Source organism: Chamaea fasciata, unplaced genomic scaffold (genome assembly GCF_029207755.1).
Source record: "Chamaea fasciata isolate MVZ Bird 193981 ecotype frontalis unplaced genomic scaffold, bChaFas1.0.hap1 SCAF_1, whole genome shotgun sequence".
Lineage (NCBI taxonomy): Eukaryota > Metazoa > Chordata > Aves > Passeriformes > Sylviidae > Chamaea > Chamaea fasciata.
This window is the reverse complement of record NW_027094086.1, coordinates 46,604,473-46,623,902: the sequence shown is the minus strand read 5'-3', so window position 1 is coordinate 46,623,902 and position 19,430 is coordinate 46,604,473. Positions and strand designations below refer to the sequence as shown.

Genomic DNA, 19,430 nt, shown 5'->3' with positions numbered 1-19,430 from the left:
ATGTCACCACCAAAATAAAAAGATATTTAAAGAGAGCAAATATCATTTGGAGGTTTTGTGAATAGATAGCTGCTCTGTTGCAACAACAAATATCTTCCATCAAGAGCTAGTCTAACCTTAAATAGTTACTTAGATTGAGGATAAGCTGCCTTATTTGAGCAGCTCTTTTGGAAGACTAGAATAAAATATTTTATAAATGCAATATGCATTCATCTGTACTTTCTCCTTAACCTCTTGTTCAAAGCTCAGGCTTACATATACGCTTCAAGGCAAATGTCATTCATCTCCCACATTTCTTTCTCTGCAGTATCTGCAACAATCACAGGCACAATTCCCTCAATAAAATGGTGTTCATAGTAAAATTACTTTTCCCAACATCTGCAAATACCACTGTGGTTTCCAGAGGCTTCTCTACCCTGTTCTGGAGGCCGCCCATGCACCAACTGAAATTTTTCAATACCCGTCAGCAACAATACACACACATCCTCTCCACATTCAGATACCACTGGATATTATCTAGTGTAGAAATCAATGAAGGTTGCTTTTTTGGAAGAGAAATAAATTCTGCCTACTAAGGGACAGTTGAAAGAAAGAACAGTTGTCTTCTCTTCCTGATTATGTAAACATTATTTATAAATGGAAATTAAAAGAAGCATGATTTTCACATTACTATGTTCCCTGGCAGGTGGTTCTCCCCTTCCCTTCTTCCTCCTTCTCATAAGGGATGTTATTGCTGTAACTTGGTCTAATAAAACTGCAACTTCGGGGAAAATGAAAAATTGCATTGGTTTAAAAGTGTTGGAGGCAATAAACCCATGGACTTCAATTAATTTCAAGTATGGGAGCGGTTTAAGGCCAACCAGCAGAAATTCTATTCTGCCCATGTAAAAATGAGGTTTCACCACATTTACTTTTTATAACCCATATAAAAGTCAAGTAAAAGTAATGAATATCTAAAAGTCATCTCAGTGGACTGGCAAAGACTGTCTGTATTCTTGAAACTCATCTTACATATTTCTGCCTATGCTGCAAGGATCCATAGATAATCCCAACTAAAACATCAAACTACCAAGAAAACAGCCTCCTTTCCAATCCATTTCACTGCCTTGCAGTAGACCTCCTTCCAAGCCACTTCTGCATGGAAAAGTGCTGGCAAAAGAAAGGAAAACTTAGATCATGTGGTTATAATTATTACCAGGCAAGGAATATTTCTTCAGCTCAGTGGTAAAGTAAAACTCTGTCGCTCTCTGCTCCCAATAGTGTCCATCGCAAAACAACTGCCTCATTAAATCTCTGCAGTAAGATTAATATGCCGTAGCTGCACTACATTATAACTTGGTACTCTATAAAAAGCACATTTAATGGTTAGAGCCAGAGCTTAGATACAAAGTATTACTATAAAAACTTCTGGCAGCGTGTACACAGTCCAGGCCTTCTCTACCCCTTGCTCTATCAGGCTTTTTGTTTTTAATATCAGCACTGCATTCTTGCTATGGAGAAAAACAGAATGTTAAATCCTGCCTAGAAATTAACCGAGAACAACAAAGGACATGATGGTAAATAAAGAACTAGCAATGCAACTTAACCACTGAGAATTATTTAAAAAAATGCAGAATAGCCACCACTCCTTGACACTGATCTCTGGTTTTGCAGTTGCCGATTTTTCAACTTCATGTGTCTACAGCAGGATAAGTTTGGTTTTTTCAAGAATTTGCAGATAGCTAAATGGTGACACATGTACGCTGAAAAGAGTTTGAGAAATCTCCCATTAAAAAGGCAAAGAACTCCCTCACTTTTATTTACTCTCTTCAAACAATCTCCTTTATGCACAAAGCCATTAGAACCTACGAAAGGCGCCAAACACAAACCCAGAGGATATACACAGAAATATAAAGCTGGAGAAAAAATTAACTGTATTCTTCACCTTCATAAGAGAAGGAATTCCAACTGTTCTCAAACAGATTACCTACACATATTCAGACATGACTAGCCTTCTAGGAATATCCTTAAGGAGCCAGCCTTCCTCCAAAAGCTGACCTCAGCTCAATGAATAAGACTATTCAGATGAGTCAGTCCTTCTCTTCAGATAAAATTTGGTGAAACCAGTACCAAAGACAGAAACAAATTATTTCTTGCATTCTCTGAACCATGACAGAGAATAAAGAAGATTTATTTTAGGGAATTAACAATTATTTCTTCGTGATTATTAACAATACGTATCCCGGTGATCCTGACTCAAACAACAGTTTTGTCCACCCAATCTTACTTATTAAAATTAAAGACCCCTTAGTTAATCTCTGGCAAGAAAAGATACAAAAAGTCTTTAAAGAAATCACCACTATCCACATTTTTTAGAAATACGGAAATAGTTTAAATGAAATTAATAATAAAGTTTATCTGAAATGGCATGGGGGGGTGGTTAAGTGGGGAATGTAGAGAAGGCTTAAATTTAACAAAAAAGGAAATAAGAAAAAAAGAAAAGCATGCTGTTCTTTAGAAGCATCTCACTTTCAGTCAGCCTACAAAAGGCAGAATTTCTAATTGTCAGAGAGAGAAACTATATTTTCCATTGCAAGCCCCAAGAATGCATTCTAAGCTGAAACAGAGAAAGAAAAGTGCAGGCTTTGGAAAAACACCACGATACAAAAATCCCTCACACTGTTGTCAAATGGTAAGCAAGCACTAATGAAGGAATTCAGCATTACCAGTCTGTGCGGCTGTGTGTCCCACACCTGCCTGATGGTCCTCTGTTTCATTTTCTTCTACTGTCAGAAAAAAAGTAAACAAAACAAAAACAAAACAAACAAAAAAGATGTTAGGTAGGTAGCTGAAGTGTTTCAAGCATCTTTACACCAGCCTCAGTTCTGAAAGCCAGCAATGCTTGCACAACACGGGCAAGAAAAGCTGCACTGCAAAGTGCGAAAGTGTAGACCAGACCAAGACAGAATACATTGCTGTATGGAAGCTACAAATCTGAGAGCAGAGTGACCAATTCTTTTTCATGGCTTAAAAAAACAATTCGAATTTCCTCTGGGATATTTGTCTTCAATGCACTTTACTGTATTTGATTACAGATCTAATGAGAGAACAATTACGGGCTTTAAGATTCTGCTTGCTCCACACAGATAAGAGAAAGCCTTCTCCGGGCAGATGGGAGAGGTGTGTGTGCTAGTTCATACATAAGCTTTAAAAAATAGTAATAATCCTATATTCAGTAGCAAACAGCAGTGCAGACAGCCTTGCAAAGGAGAACTAACCCCATGCTGTTTTACTGTATATACCATGCCAGCATCTTTCCCTTGGCTCACAGCTTTCCAGAGCAGTAGAACTAAAAACAATACAATTCTTGTCAGATTCACTATTCAAAACTTGTTGGGTGAGTGAACCTAACAAGAGCCATTCTGCTGCTACTTTGAAAAATTAGAGAGCGCTGTTCTCTTGCGTTCTGATACGACGCCTAAGTAAGATTGACTCTCCCAAAGCAAAAGTAAGGGAAGAGCTAAAAGGCAGAACCATTTCCTTTTTATTCTCCCAAAGACCGAGTTCTTTGAGTTAGAGAACAGCGGAGAGAAAAGAATTCATTGTGCCTCCACAGGGGAAAAAGCTGAAAGGGGAAAGACTGCACTTCTGCAGCATTTCCACTCCCAAGAATTCAGACCTCAAAAAATAATCATGCAACTGAATTAAAAGTCCAAAGATTTGAGGTATTTTTCCTGGTTCTTGGGACAAGAGAGTGCAACACTTAGGGGTCACATATAAATCTAGACATATATGCAAAAGAAGAGATACATATACACACTCCACAGGTACCTCTTTTCCTCCTCCGCCAACCCCAAGGCTTCATACAACTGGTTGTTTCTAGAATCTGAGTTTCTAGAAAAAAAACACCAGTTTTCATAAGGACACTCTTAGAACACCAGAAACTTGTAACACAGTGCATATATCAGAAAGAGTCAAGTACAATCTCTGATGGACTCTATAAACAATCTCTATCTCCATCCCAGAGCTGTGGCTAGCAAGCAAACTCTTTTCATCTACAGAGATCTGACAAAAGTTTCCCCAGCCCTGCAGTCAGTCCAGTATTTCACAAAATATGATTTTATGAGCTAATTTATGAGCTGAACTTGTGTTTTGCAGCCACGATGTTACCAGTACCTCAGCTGTGATAATACTGTACGATTTTCTTTGTTACACTGAAGCAGTCATCCCAGCATCCTCACAGCTGAAGGAAACCAGTCAGACAAAGAAAGCAGTGGGAAAAGCTCAGGAAAAGCTGAGGTTTGGGGAACGCGTGGTCAAACGCAAACTAAGCTTAAGATTTTTCTCTAAGGTAGCACAGATCAGTAAGTTCCATTAATAAAGAAAGAAAAATAATGAATAAAATTAGCATACAATTAAAAAAAAAAAAAGATACGATCTACTGTGACCCCTTCAAAATTCCTAGGGAAACCCCTGCAGCAGCCCAACCTGACCCTATTTATGTCCATCATCTGCTGCTGATGTATTTCCAAAAAATGTACTTAAGAATAAGCTCTAAAACTGAAAATGAGTCCATTCTTCCATCCCTCAAGAGGAAACTCACTTTGATCATCACTACCTACCGATCAGCCTTATTAGAGGCTGTAGACATATCTGCTGTCCTCAACCAAATGTCCCTTCTCAGTTAAAAAAAAAAGCAGTTTAAGAACTCTGTCATAAGTTTCAAGATGGAATTGAGCTCTTCAAACATGAACTTTTCAATAACTGATTCCCAAGTGGTTACCTGCTGAGAAGTAAACAAGATCGCTACTTTTAAGTGTAAACCAAAATGAAAGAGTTAATTTTTTCTGCTGTTCTGTCCTCAGTGTCTACTGCCACCAGCTGCAGTACCAGAATCTCTCACTGCTCCTGAGATATGACTGCACAGTGAAATGTACTCAGCTTCACACTGCTGACTGAGAGGTACACCAAACATTTTTAGCTCCTAAAATGGAAAAAATAAACATGGATACTGCTTAACAAATTGTTTCCAGATACACAATTTTGTACCATGAAAACATGACAGCGTATGCCTTGTGAAAACAAGCATTTTACAACTTCCCTGATATTTTGGGATCTGAAAATTCTGTGAGAGCTGAGGTTTGCTTTCAGCAAAGGCTGACCACTATGTCTCTATTGCACTTAAAAAAGAAAACAAGTATAAAAGCAGGTAGTGTTGTGGTTAGCATTTTTCTAAACCTTGCTCATCCCTTTAAGGATTCTCAGTCACAACAGAAACAAGCAGATCACAACAGGCCATGGCACAAAGATTTGCCAATAATAGTCAACTAGACTGACATATCTGTCAGGAAAAAAAAAAAAAAACAACAACCCAACACATTTAAGGGGAAATATGGTAAAAAGAAAAAGAAAACTATTCTACAAAACCCACTGAATTAGGGAGTCACCTACAAAATAGCATCTCATTTTCCTTTGCATTAAATTAGCTCCTTCCTCCAACTTGCAAGGGTATTCCTAACATTAAGTAGGCTACAGCTAGTAGCATCAGATAAGCTCTCCATTAGCATTTAACACTTTTTCACGAACAGATTCTGAAAACTTCAGTGCTATTTCAGCTCTCAGGCCACTGTTAAACTCAGCTGACTATGAAAGGTAGCGTGAAATGCAGCCAATCTTAACCTCCCTTAAACATTAACTACAATGTTTTCTTTCAGAGGAGGAAAATTTTTAAAAAGAATCTATACAAAGGGATGATTTAAATTTTGCTAACCAACACCCTTTCTCTAGTATGACCATGGCATGTAACAAAAAAAAAGAACAAGGGTCATATGCAAATAGAAGAGTAGCATGTATGCACTATTATTAATTCAAATGTCAAAATTATTGATACCCTAAGACTGTAATTGCACACAGAGATGTCACCTTCATTATAGCATATACCACCACATCCTAGCATAAGGTAAGATGAATTCTGTGTAATGTAGCCAGAATACCACTGAAAGAGAAGCCTTAGGAAAGCAGAATAATACATTATCAATCCAGTATGAATAAGTGATGTTACGGCTGAACAGAAGTTCTAGGTACATGTTGTCATGAAAGCAACAAAATTCCTTGTCCCTACAACTACATGTTTATGACCACAGGTCACCTGTTTTGTTAGCTGTAGTAAAATTTCCCAGTTGAATCCTCTGTTCCTTAAAACAACAAATGATCAATTTCCTACAGCCCCGTTTTCTCAAGACAGCTTCTGAGAAACAAAAAGAGGAACTCCAAGTAATAAAATTTCAAAAAAGGATTAGATCACTACAACTGTGGCACCACACTTCTTGAGAGCAATTTTAAAAAAATATATCAGTAAGGGAAAATAGAAATCCAACATGTCAGTTCTATCTCCCATTATAAAAGCTGTGGGTTGGACAGATACCAGTTTTTAAAATTTTAATGAAAAAAACCCCAAAAAGTATCTCTAAACTGAAGCTGTATCCATGTGAAAGGTTAAGATGTTTCAGTTTTGGTACAGTCAGCGTCCAAGGCAAACCCTGGTTTCAGTTCAGAGCACATCTCATGCTTAGGCTGCTGACTGTCAAAATTAAGACTAACTATTCCTTCTTAAAGAAAGAATAAAATAATAATAGTAATAATAATTTAAAAAGCAACGAATCAAGTAGAACCATCAAGGACAATCAATGAGGAAAACCTGTGGGAATTTTGATGGAGAGCTCCTAAATTTAGAATTAAGCTCCTGACTGCTCTACAGCAACACCTGCTGATCAAAGAGGATGTCACCCCTTTTGCTTAGTCTGTCTGTGGGTCTCATGGTTCGACCATAAAGGAGAGAGATTACTCTCTGAAGTTGCTACAAAATATATACAGATTTTCTAGCTTGCAAAATCTCATTCATATTCTACTGAGTACCCAGGATTCCCCTTCTCTGAAAAGTTAATCTGTAGATTTAGCACCCTAAGGAAGAGCAAAAGTCATTTCTGGTTGATGCCTGGAAAAAAAACTTGTACAGAAAAGAGATAAAATTAGAAATGTAGAAAATTACACTTTCACTGAAAGGGAAGCCTTTTGGAGAACTCTGGCTAAGATCTATGGTTTCTGACCTATTACAAACCATAATAAAATAAAAGCAGAAGATAATTGAAAAAAGTCTGTTTTCTTCTAGTCTAGGTAGATCAATAAATTTTGAAAAAGAAAAAAATAACTGCCCCAAATGCCTGAGACTCTCTTCAGCTTGGTAAACAAAGCAGGAGAAGCTACATATCCCAAAATAAACTATAAAAATAGATTGCTATTGATTTATCCCTTCATAAAACATATTCCTTGAGAAATGTGAAAATAAACCTAATGTAGCAACTAAGACTGTCAGGATAGGAAGTTTAGAATACATATTTTTACCTTGCACTTTACATTTTGTACAATTCGATACTTGATCTATAAACTTCCATTAGCATATGATTAGTAATTCAATGTAAAGCCATCTTTGCACAAAAGCCTTTTTCTTACAATGGTAACTTTGCCAAGTGCATCTTCAATCTACATGTTTGAATAATTTCTGCAGACAAGTAATAGAGACACTAGCTGTATTAGCATAATCAATACACAATTTACTGAGTTACTGAGATAGAACAGAAATAAAACGTGTGTACCATTATTTCAGTATCTACAAATGACTGTAATTTCTGGAAGTATCTCTCTGCTTCTCCTCGTGGCTACATAAAAACCAAGAGGACATTCATACTACCACCATCTACAGGTAGATATTAAGTATGAGCAGACAGATTAATCATGTAGCAGAAGGCAAATTTAAGAGCCAGTTGCAGGGGATGTTGAGTATCCTCTAGCTCTATTAAAGTCAATGGATTCTGAAGATGTTTCACACTTTGCAATAACATGCTGTGGAAATACATCTCCACAATGGTTCAGTCAGGATACAAAATTGAAATTAAAGAAGTTACAGAGAAGTATTAAATTCAGGATCATGTGCCAATGAATCACCTGCTAGGGCTACACCTTCCTCAGCTTTCTTCTCTCCCTAGGTACCACTGGTGTCTGAGACTCACCTTTCAAACCCTTCTGGTTGACACATGCCAGCACATGATTTCACATCTGGCTGTGGCACATAAGAGCAGCAATTCAGTGAGTAACTTCTGAAATTCAGCAAACATTTCAGAATGCTTCATAATGGCCTTTTAGATAACTGGCATTCATAAAAGTTAAGAACTACTGAGCAAATACTGTTTTCTGACCAGCTCCACCTAGCATCAACTCACGTCTATCAGCTACTAGACAGATTACCAATTTGACTGTCAAATGTATATCCTCCCGATGACTTTAGTGTTAGAAGAACTGGAAAAAGAAATGTATTAGCATACTAACATTTCTAATATCCACACTACAGAACTCCACTGAAAATCAATTCTGTGTGTGGCCACAACTTTACAAAAGTCCAATTAATCATATGCATGAATATTTATATGGCTGATTTGTTTTCCTGTGTGCTGTGACATACCCCTTTTCCTATTTCTATTCCCACTAGCATTGTAACAATGTTCCCTTGACATTGGAAATTATTTTCCTTAAAAGATTCCTGTTATATAAAGCATTCTTTCCTCTTGCATTTAGTTTTCCCAGAAGACAAAGTCCCTCATAGCACTCATATTCTTCACTCCTCTCTTTAGTCTGTCCCAACACTGAGCTTGTTTTTTTTTTCCCCTAATGTTCTTCGTGTAGAATGACTGAATTAGGAGTTCCCAATTAAACTGCAGTGGTTGGAAAATATTATTCTTATGCTAAAATAAAGTATTTTCCTAGGCAGCACATAAACATAAAAGTAATAAATATACTTAAGTGGAAAGAAATTATGCTTAAGAAATCCTTTGGATATTCTTCCAACCCTTGATCTCAAGGATGACAGTATCCAAATGTGACAGCCTCAACACGTCCAGTTTTACATAACGCTGTGTGCAGAAAAGGCAGAAGATGCTCTTTCCAGCAGCAGAGGGATAATTCTAAACCCCAAAGCTGGGTAGGGGGAGGGAGGATATAGTTTTCAGGATATCTGAGGTAATAGATTAATTAATCCTGTCTGAAATTCTAACTTTGCCTCCATAACCATGCATCCTTTTAAAAGGTTAAACCTTTTATATGAGTATATAAATATACTCATATTTCTATTGTTAAGTAAACTAATAAGGTTATATTTTAAAAAGTACTTTTCTCCAAAGAATCTTAGAGCTTTTTATAAACCTCAAGTAAATTTCAGTCATCCCTAAGATTCTCTATCATGCAACATAACAGATTATAATATATCTCAGAGTCAAATTGAGGACCACGGTGAGAATTAGCAAAGCTAGAGGGAGTCAGTTCTCAGTACCAGGGTCAGGACTTCCAGCTGTCTTGCCGGTCTTTGAGTACTCCACCTCCATTCCTGACAATGCTGCTGTGGGCAGCCAGCCCATTTTGGGGGAGACAGAAGTTAGGAGGCTAAGATAAATTTTAACCCTAATGACCAAGTCCAGTACTTAACATGAACACATTTGGAATGTGTTCTCAGTATCCTGAAGCTATGTATCACCTCAGCTTTCTTACTCAACATGACAAATATGAATTCCTGGTGCTTTTACAGACTGTATTTTCAACTGTGCTTAGAAAACAGGAAATTCATTAAACACTGTCTACAAAAGTCTAGACTCAGCAAGGGAGGGCAATTGGAATTAAACTGATGTATGGATCCCAGAATCTCAAAGTAACGAACATTATACAACTCTGAAGACAGGTGATATAAAGAAGGGCTACGAAAACTTACAGTAAAGGTTACTGTAGATGATCCTTGCCTCTGAAAGTTAAATCACTTATTTATGTGCCTAAAATGGGACACTTAAATTGAGGACTTTGGGCTGTCTGACACTGTTCCAATACCAAACCAAAATACAGCTGCATGCTTTAGCTCTATTACCTAAAGACATACATCTATCTGAGTCAATAAAAACCAAACCAAACACCTACCTCCTTTCAACTTTCTATTGTATACTAGGGTTTTTTAAGTTAATTTTTGATCCCTCAGACTCTCTGTTCTATTCTAGATGACATTCTATCATGTAGAACAGGAATCAGGTCTATATCCACAGAGGAAATTAGAAGCCAAAAAGCTACTGAGGGGATGCTGTATCTGAATTGTCAGCAGTTCTGTTCAGATGCCACTGAGGTCAGGCAGTACCTGTGGTTTTACCATCAAGGCTTCCTCAGTGTTGAAATCAGACTGAAGCCCCATCACAGCTGGATAGTGGGTGATTAAGTATTCTCCTGCTTGCCCTGGGTTTGGATGCTGTCTTATGGGCCAGTTCTTGAGAGTTCATATACCCTTCCCTGGTTGCTATAAAACACTGGAAGAAAATATGTGGGTTGAAATACATCTTCATTTTCCCCTCTTGCCCACATCCACTGGTTAGAACACTCACCCAGGTTGTGGGTGCCACCAGCTGAACTTTCTCCTCCATCAGAAGGATCTGTACTCATGATGTGAGCTTTCTAACAAAGAACACTTACCCTCAGACTTGAAGTGCACTCATTCATTGCTGTTGAAGCTACCATACTACATCTACAATATTCACTGAACTAGAAACAGGAATTAGCATGATATTTTATCCTTTTGGTTGGGGCACCATCACAGGAAGTGGGATAAGTGGACTCCAATTCTAGTTGCACCGAAATAATTAATCGGAAGTGGCATTAAGTGCCTGGCAGACCAGGACCTTGGTCTCCCCTTTTTCTTCATGGTACTCAAGCTATTGGAGCCCTGAGTCTCATGCTCTTTCTCACCTTCTTGTCCAACAAATAATTAGACTTTTGAAAAGGCAAACACCACTGACAAAAATAACAGGGAAGCTCACACTCATAACACAATATGCTGCTGTGTAATGACTGATATCCTCCCTGTGAGATACAGATAAAACACCTTTAGACAAAGCACAAAACAGAACTCCTGCCTCTCACATCCCAGCAGAGCAAAGATTTTTCCCTCTTCAGTAAAGAAGAGAGGAAGAGCAGCAGCACACCACCTCAATTCTTTCTAGCCTGGAAGGAAATTATTTTTATCTTTATCTCCAAAACTTGAGTCAGGTAAGTGACTGCTATGAGATGCCCTGTTGCACTAAGACGCCCATACCTAGAACAGGGGAGGAGCTAAGACACATTAATATTTCCAAGTTTTTCCTACTGTCTCCTTAAAATAATTTCTACTCAACAACATTCATAAACCCCTAAGCACCTGTGAACCATATAAAGAAACCAAGAGTTTGGTGCAAGGTGACTATTCTAGTAGGCAACCACAAACTAAGCAGCATCTAAGCACTAAACATCTTGCAGCTTGCAAGCCCTTTTTTCAATTATTTTTTTACCTAGCCTTAAAGATTTTTCACTTTTCTTCATTCATTTACATTTGCATCTGACAAGCAGGTCTCCTACTCAACAGATTCACCAGAAATTGCAAACCAAATCTCTTCCTGTGCTCTAGCTCTTTATAAGTCATGTAACTCAATCCCTTCCCAGTCAGTGGTTGCATGCAGAGACCAATACAAACCCATTTCCTCCTCCCATCTTCAGAGTGAAAACCTTACATCAGGCATGGATCTTGACATCCTGTTGTCCTGGAACCAGTGAATCAGAAAGTTCCTTCCTCACAATTGTATTCTTTGGAGGTGGAAAATAATTAACTTCCCCACCCCCTCCTCCTTCCTACTGCCACTGTCAAAAGTTAGAAAGTCACTTGACTCTGTCTGGAAAAAAAACCCCAGCCATCCTAATTCAGTGCCAGAGAAAGTTTTTGTTGATCAAAGCACGGCCTGGTCTTCCCAAGGACACTGCCTCACTACATCACATCTTTCAGTCCAGAAACAGAGCAGGTATTTTATTTTTGTTTTTAAAGCTTCTTTCAAAATGTGAATGAATCAATAATGGAAGTTGAACTTGATATGTTACCAAAAGAGTGAACAACAGAAAAATGAAACTAGAAAATCAATTATCAAGGAAATCATTGTTTGAAATATATTTTTCCAGCAAAACACAACATAAAAATAGTAAGGGTACAGCAGGTCTCAGGGACTGTAAACAAAAGCCATGTATTTTACAGCCAACCAGGACATTCAGACATAGAAGTGCTCTAGCTTTTTCCACATTTATGTGGAACACTGAGCATCTCTCTAAGAAACTGGAGAGTGTTTTTGCATTTGTGTTAGGTAAGGACAAAATTCATGCTCCAGGTTGTTGCCTTTGCATGAGAGAATAAGCTCTCCAAAAATCGGGGCAGAAGGAAAACACTGAGAATCCTCACTATCAACATCCCATCCATTTTTCCTCAGGACAGAAAGGTGTTCTGCTTCAGCCAGCTGTCTAACTAAGGACTAGCACTGCCAAATTTGTAAGAAGGCTAGCTAGTTACTGATATTGCATTTTTCAATAACTACAGTAAGCCCATATCACATTAAATAAAGAAGGGGGGGGAGTGTCACTACACTGAGATAGAGATAGATAGATAGATAGATAGATTAGATAGATTAGATAGAAATCTTGAAGGACTAGAATTCCTGCTCTTCCAAAGAAAAACCGCACCTAATTGTACCTACATTTAAAAGTGAAAGTATCAGATGAATCATTCACTGAAAAAACCACCCCTCTGCCTTACTCCCATGACACCCAAAAAAAAAAAATTAGGAAAAAAAAAAAAAAGGAGGGGGACCACAATGAAAACAAGCCCCCAAAATTTCTAAAACCTCATTGGGCTTTAATTGTGCAGAATTGGTAGGTAACAACCCGACTACAACCCTTTCGAGTACACATTCTATGGATTCAACTGTACAAAGAACAGTTGCAGTATGGCCTGAACAGCATCACCCTAGCTAAAGGAAAATCTAAAACCCAAACGTGCACACCCCAGAAGGACATGTATATACTAGACTAAATCCTAAAAAGGAGGGGGAACAATAATCTTCCACATCTTTTTTCTTAATGATTACACAGTATAGAGGAGAAAAAATGTTTCTGAAACTAAAGGAACATGAAATGGGAGGAAAAAAACTGTGACCAGTGTTAACTAATATTTTAAATATGGAACACAACTGTCCTGGTTCAAAAATTCATTGGAAGAGAGCAATTTTGTGCAGTCTTACCAATGTGTGCACAGAAGAAAATTAAGCAGATTTTTTTGGAAAGTAGGAGGGCTGAATGAAAATGTTAATTATAACATGTTGTAATAAGGATACCCCCAAGATCAGCCCTATCTTTTTTGCTATAGCATAGTCCCTAGGCATATGGCTAACTACTCCTTGATCATTATCCTGGCTAAAACTAAAGCTACTGAAGTTTAGGAGACTCATATCTAACAGAATTTCTTTCATCTCTAATAATTGCTAAACTAGCATAATTACTCATACTTGAGGTGAAATAGAACCCAAGTTGTCTAATTTTAAAAGAAAAACAAACCTCACCACCTCTTTTGGTCTTTGCACCTCCATCTTTTGTCAGAGTCCTATGCCAAATGTTACATTATGATTTAAAAGTATTTAAAAGCCTCTCTTGTGCTGTCCAACTTTTATAAAGACAGCAACTGGAAAACTTTAATGCTTTGTAGTAACACTCTGCAAAATGTATTTGAAAACAGACATATACATTTTCACAGCACCAAATAAAACAGGCCAAATTCTTTGTAGATCTGTGTGTTGTCCCTTCAGGGAAATATTCATACATATGTACATATATATGCCACAGTTCTGATTTAAGTGAAATAATGCATTTTCCCAACCCCCAACTGGGACTGATTCTGAGCTCAGGTATCCCTGCAGAAAGCAAAGGAAACTGTAAAATATGGCTAGGAAAAGATTCTAGGAGGTTGTCTTAAGGTATAGGAACTTACACTGTATTTTAATCAATCTAAAAAAAAACCCCTCCAAATATCTTATTTTAATTCTTTTATACAGAAAAAAATCTGAATCTGAATCCACATGGTCCACAAAAAATATTGACAGTTTTTCTGGATCTTTTCCTCATGCACAGTTATTCAGAAGGAAGATACTTTTTCAAAATGTGCAAGTTTGAAAATACTGAATCGTGTTTCAGAACAAAGAATTGAGAGCTATTAAACCAGCTGTAAATTAGACAGAATGAATTATAGAGCAACATAAATCCTTTCAAGAGATCTTAGATCATGGTGGATAATGTTATCCTACACATGTTAGATAAGTGACTCCATACTGACAGCTTCCCTTGTTACACAAGTTAACAGCAGCTCAGGAAAACAAAATCAAACCAATCCAAACACATCAGCAGCCTTACTAAACCTCTTAATATTCTCTTTGTCACAGGATTTCACCTTTGTGGAAGCTAGCAGTACAACTAGTAGCTGTTTAGATGTTCACTTCTAATGGTGCCTAACCCCAAGCAGCAGACAATGATGGTCAATATAACTCCTGCTGGCCCCAGAAATGACTGGGCAGCATTACTGTAATCCTACAGCTAATCAAGACCATCAATATCACTATGCATTGCCAAAGTCAATGAATATTATTACTAAAAGTTAGGGGTGTTTTTGTTGTTACAGATTTTTTTTTTTTAATACACAAAGGCATGTTTTGGCAAGTCCAAAAGAGAACACTATAAATAGCCTGCATTATAAAAAGATGCTAATCTTAAATCCTCTTTGTAATTTCTTCTTTTTTTTTTTTTCCACATACTCTTTTATGTTCGGTATCTTAATTTTTGCCCTTTTTTGGATAGCCAAATAGAAGCCAGCAATTTACTCATGCATCAAACAGATGTTTTTGTTTTTCAGGCCAAATGGAATCTCATGAATTTTTTGTTCCCTCCCTATAAAATGATGATGCCAAAACAATATAGTTCCTGAAAACAGCCCTTTCAGAAAAAGTTCTTTGGACCAATACTACTGAAACTTTAAGACAAGTTCACAGAAATAATGCCAATACTAATTGCTGGTTTTGTTTATGGTGGATTGATTATAGTCTAATCAGCAGACAATCTCATGACTTTTGAGTTTAACCCATGCAATTTGGAAGCCAGGGAGTGCTGGGGCTGCAAACAAACATTCAAACAGTTGACAGAGAAATGTAAAGGCTACTGTTGGAAGGGGATCCAAGTGTCAAATTCTCTCTGAAATAATGCTGTTGGTTAGTAACATTTTTCTTTTAATCCATCACTACTCTACCTTCCTTGGTACTACACCACATAACCTGCACCTCTGCATGAGAAACATCCTTCCACTTGAAATCTGTGCTGAGGAAACAGGTCCCATTAAAACACAGATGCATTTGCTCAGTGCACCGATACTCTGCATGAATTGAGCTGCAGTTGTAAATTCATCCAGGATGGAAAGATTACCTAGGTTTCCTCAAAAACAGGGAACAACTTCAGGAGACACTCTGGGCTTGGCAATATATTTCAAGATACAAGCCTTCTTTAAGCAAAGCCAGGGTATGTAAAATACAACTGAGAAATGCATCCTGCTCATCTTTCTAGGAACTAACATTTGGTCATTTTATTTCTGCATGTCGAACACAAAATTGTACTGAGTAAAAATTTACTTTGAAGTAAAACCACAGGTTGTTTGGGTTTTTTTCCCACAATAAGAAATCAGAGATCAGCACTTCTATTAAACATGTGGAGCTGTACTAGCTTCCTTGTGATAGCTTATCTAACAACTACCATTTCAGTGATTTTTCATGGGTGACTTTGAACGCAGTAATGAATATTACCTGGCTTTAGCTTAGAGAAACCTGTGTTTAACATTTAGTAGAACTACATTTGCATTCAGTTTTGTACAAAGAATACCTAGTTTTCTTTGCAAGTGACTATGTTTTTGTAACTTTTTTCCTAAACAAACTTTCTCATCAAAAGCCGGTAGTAAGAGCAAAGAAAAAAACCTCAAGCCCTCCTAAAAGTAAAACCCCATAAACCAGAAAGGAAGGAGGGGGGGGGGCAGGCAGTCAGTAACCCAAGTGTGATATCTCCAAAGCATGCCAAGTCACAAAAAAAGGTTTACAACTCATAATGGCCAAGTTAAACAAGATACAAGAAGCTGCTCTGCTCCCCTCCCTTGCTTTCTCATCACAGGGGTCTCTACCATAGTTTTACTTAGGGAATGGCTCTGCCCCTGGATGTCAGGAGTTTAAGGAGTCATTACAATTGCCCTTCTTTGATACCCTTCATTTGCACAGTGCCTCTTCTGGGGCTTGTACACGAGTATCATATCTCCGACTCCTCTCTCCCCACCTGCTTTTCTCCAGCTCTCCTCTCTCTCTTCCTCACCAAATGCATTAGGTGATTTTGATCAGGTCAATGATACTTAATAGATTTTTTTTTTCCAGAAACTAGCCAAGAAAATGGGATAAATTAATCGGTAGAATGAAATACAGGTCAGGACTGATGAGTTTGATGCAACTAATCCTTCCTCTTAAAATACCAAACTTAAAATACCAAACAGTTGAACTTTAATTCCTCCTTCCTAAAGTAAAATAAGATAATCAAATTACAGTTTCTCAGAGAGTTGTCATTTACTCTCCTTCTGAGATTTTTTTTTTTTTTGCCGAAAACCTGCAGTCTATTTGTAAGAGACAGTGTTTGTCATGGAAAATAATTAAATCTTTTTTTTTCCTCAGAAAGAAGATTTTTATTCTTAAATTATAAGGGGCTTATCTAATGTTAGCCATGCCTACTTTCTTTCCTAGGTCCAAGCCTGAGATGCAATCTTCACTAAGTGCTGGGGGACAGTCAGACTAAAGTTGGCAAGAAACCAAAACAGGGAAGAGGGGGGAAAAAACCCCCCAAAAAACCAAAAAAAAAAAAAAACAACAACAAAAAAAAGGAAGGATAGAAAGAAATAAATATAAAAGGAATGTAAACAGAAACCAGGGTAATTGAAAAAAACCCCCTGAATTTTCAAGAAATATAAGAAATTTAGTCATTAGCTAGTTCTTAACACCCACGATTTCAGATGAACATTAGTTTCATGCAATCAATATGAAAAACTCAATTGTCATTTTGTTTTAATGTATTTACCTGCCTTGTATCAGTATTCCCCTAAGATATAAGTTTCAAATTAAGTTATCAAAAGTGACAGACATATCAAAAATATCTCTTATATCTTCCCCCAGAAAGGGTTCCTAAGTACATGACAAATTGGAAATGTAATGTGTAACTTCATATTTTATTTAGATGTAAAACAGCGCTTATGAGTTTAAATAACTCATTTACATACATTCAAAGAATAGTTTTTCAAATAAGCTATTTAAAATACTGTTTATTTTTATCTGTAGAACTACATTTTGTACTGACTAAATCAGTAATACTTAAGAAATCAGGAATTTAAATAAGTGCTGCACTGGAGGTACAGTTGAAATTCTCCTTGCAACATTACTTACAGCTTTTGTTTGTTCACTAAAAATGAAGATGTAATAATTGATGGGCAAACTCTTATCCATGAATTTAAGTGCTAGTCTATGCAAGCATCTTTCAGCTCCTCAGATGAATCACATTATTAGCCCTTTCAGAAATCTGACAATCGGACTGCTTTCAGAATACTATTAATCCACTCAAAAACTGACATGATTCAAGAAAAATAAAACAGGGGAAATGAAAGATATATTTGAACAAAGGCCACCAAGAATGATAACCTACTCCCCAAAGGTAATTACTGCAGCAATAATTACAGACGATGATTGATTTACTGCCTGGTTTTAGTTGAAAAAATAGTAAATAAGACTCTGCAAAGAAATCTCTGTCATCTCCATCCTGAACATTAAGTGGTTTTCTCAAGTCAGTAGTTTATTGTCAGCAGATCCAAGCTACTCCATCTGAAACATACAATGTTGTTGTTTTCTCATTTTAGGTATTCTCAGGCAACTGGTGCATAAGAAAGGCAAAGCCCATACCTCCACATAAAATGGAAGCTGTATCTTTTGTTTTAAATAAAGCGCGATGTTTATAGGAAGATATTTGAAACAAAACTTCTCTCTGTAACACATGTAACAAATCACCACGAGTGAAACATACCCAACGCCTAACAGGAGCACAATTTCCTCTAGCTGCCAATTAATTCTAAACCTTTATTCCTTTGCACTTAAATACTTGGAGCTCTAAGACTACCCCTCAGTTAAAGTTTTCCTGCATCTTTTTGCAAATACAGCTAATTGGTTGCTCTCCTACTGCCTCTAAAACTCTTATGCACACATAAATAAATCCTCCCTGGGAAGCTCGAAATATAAGCGTGTGCCCAAGCAACAGAACTTTCATTGTGGTATCATTTTTAAAAGGTAAAGGGAAGAGCGGCTCGTTTGTTCTTCACAAGATCCCAAACAAAAGCACCACTGAACTGCACAAACTTCGGTAAACTAGATACAGACGGCAGCAGCAGGTAAAGCAGTCAATTCAAGGCACCCTTTATTCCCTTCTAAAGTATCTGGAGAGAAAAAAAAAAAAGAAAAAAAGAAAAAAAAAAAAAAGAATTGAAGCCTGCTCTAAAGCTCACTGAAGTCAACAAGAAGACTTTGAAAGGGGAACTCCTGGAAAGAGTTGTTTCAAGGGAAGGGAGCGCATTTTTTTTTTGCCAGGTCCTCCTGTGCAAGTCCATAAAAGCAGACCCCGCTCCTGCTCTCTAACTACGAAACTGCGCTGGTTTCCAGGCACTTAACTCCTCGTGTTCGCCAGCCCAGCCGGGAAGGAAACGAGGCCTGCCGCCCGCCACAGCGCGGCACGGGTCACCTCCCCGGCCGGGGCTGGTCGGGCCCTGCGCCCCTGCACCGCTGGCAGCCCCACGGGCCGCACCATCGCTCTCAGCTCCGATGGCCTTTCCCCCTCGCCCCCTTTTCCCCCCTTCACACCCCTACCCCCCAAAAGTAGACAACTTATAGATGTTCTGACCTGACGCCACCCAGGCTTTATTCAACTTCACTGCACTGTACAGACCGGCCCGGGAGGAGCGCGCCCATCCAGAGATGTTTATTTGAGGTGACAGCCACCCTCGGCCGCCTTCCCCGCTCGCCGCCGGGGAGAAGCCCCTGCCCGCCGAGCGGCTCCCGGCTCCTCGAGGGGTATCCACCGGCTCCTAAGGGGAGCAGGGGGGTGGGGGGGGGAGGCCGAGGGCTGCCCGCTCCTCGGGGGGCGCGGGATGCGCGGGCGGGCGGGAGACGCTCCGCGCCGCGGCGGGCGGAGGGGCGGCGGCGAGGGGCCCGCCAGGGGAGGAGGGGGCGCCCGGGCCGGGACGCGGCCGGCTCCTCCACAGCCGCACAAGCCGCCCTTTGTCCTCCTCCGGGTCCCGGGCTTTCCCCCCGCCTCCTCCGGGGGTCCGGGACGACTCCCTGCGACTTGAGGCTAGCGGGGTGCGCTCCTCCCGGCACCACCCCCGCACCCCCTCCCGCGCCCCTTAACTATGTATTTAGGCGAGG

General features: G+C 38.7%; 1 protein-coding gene across 12 annotated transcripts in view; it reads right to left on the bottom strand.

The window, feature by feature from the left end:
• ZNF521 (zinc finger protein 521) overlaps nt 1–19,430 on the bottom strand; it is a 231,397-nt gene that overhangs the window by 209,579 nt on the left and 2,388 nt on the right. For 5 of the 12 annotated variants that reach the window (XM_066182344.1, XM_066182333.1, XM_066182376.1 and 2 more), the window contains 2 exons: nt 3,811–3,873; nt 2,706–2,765 (listed from right to left, as the gene is read on the bottom strand). In XM_066182344.1, coding sequence (XP_066038441.1) covers nt 2,706–2,765; nt 3,811–3,873 — 123 coding nt within the window. Of the gene's footprint in view, nt 1–2,705; nt 2,766–3,810; nt 3,874–11,563; nt 11,909–18,906; nt 19,077–19,430 lie in introns of those variants that run through there. The other 7 variants (XM_066182316.1, XM_066182370.1, XM_066182324.1 and 4 more) reach the window with 5 other exon arrangements.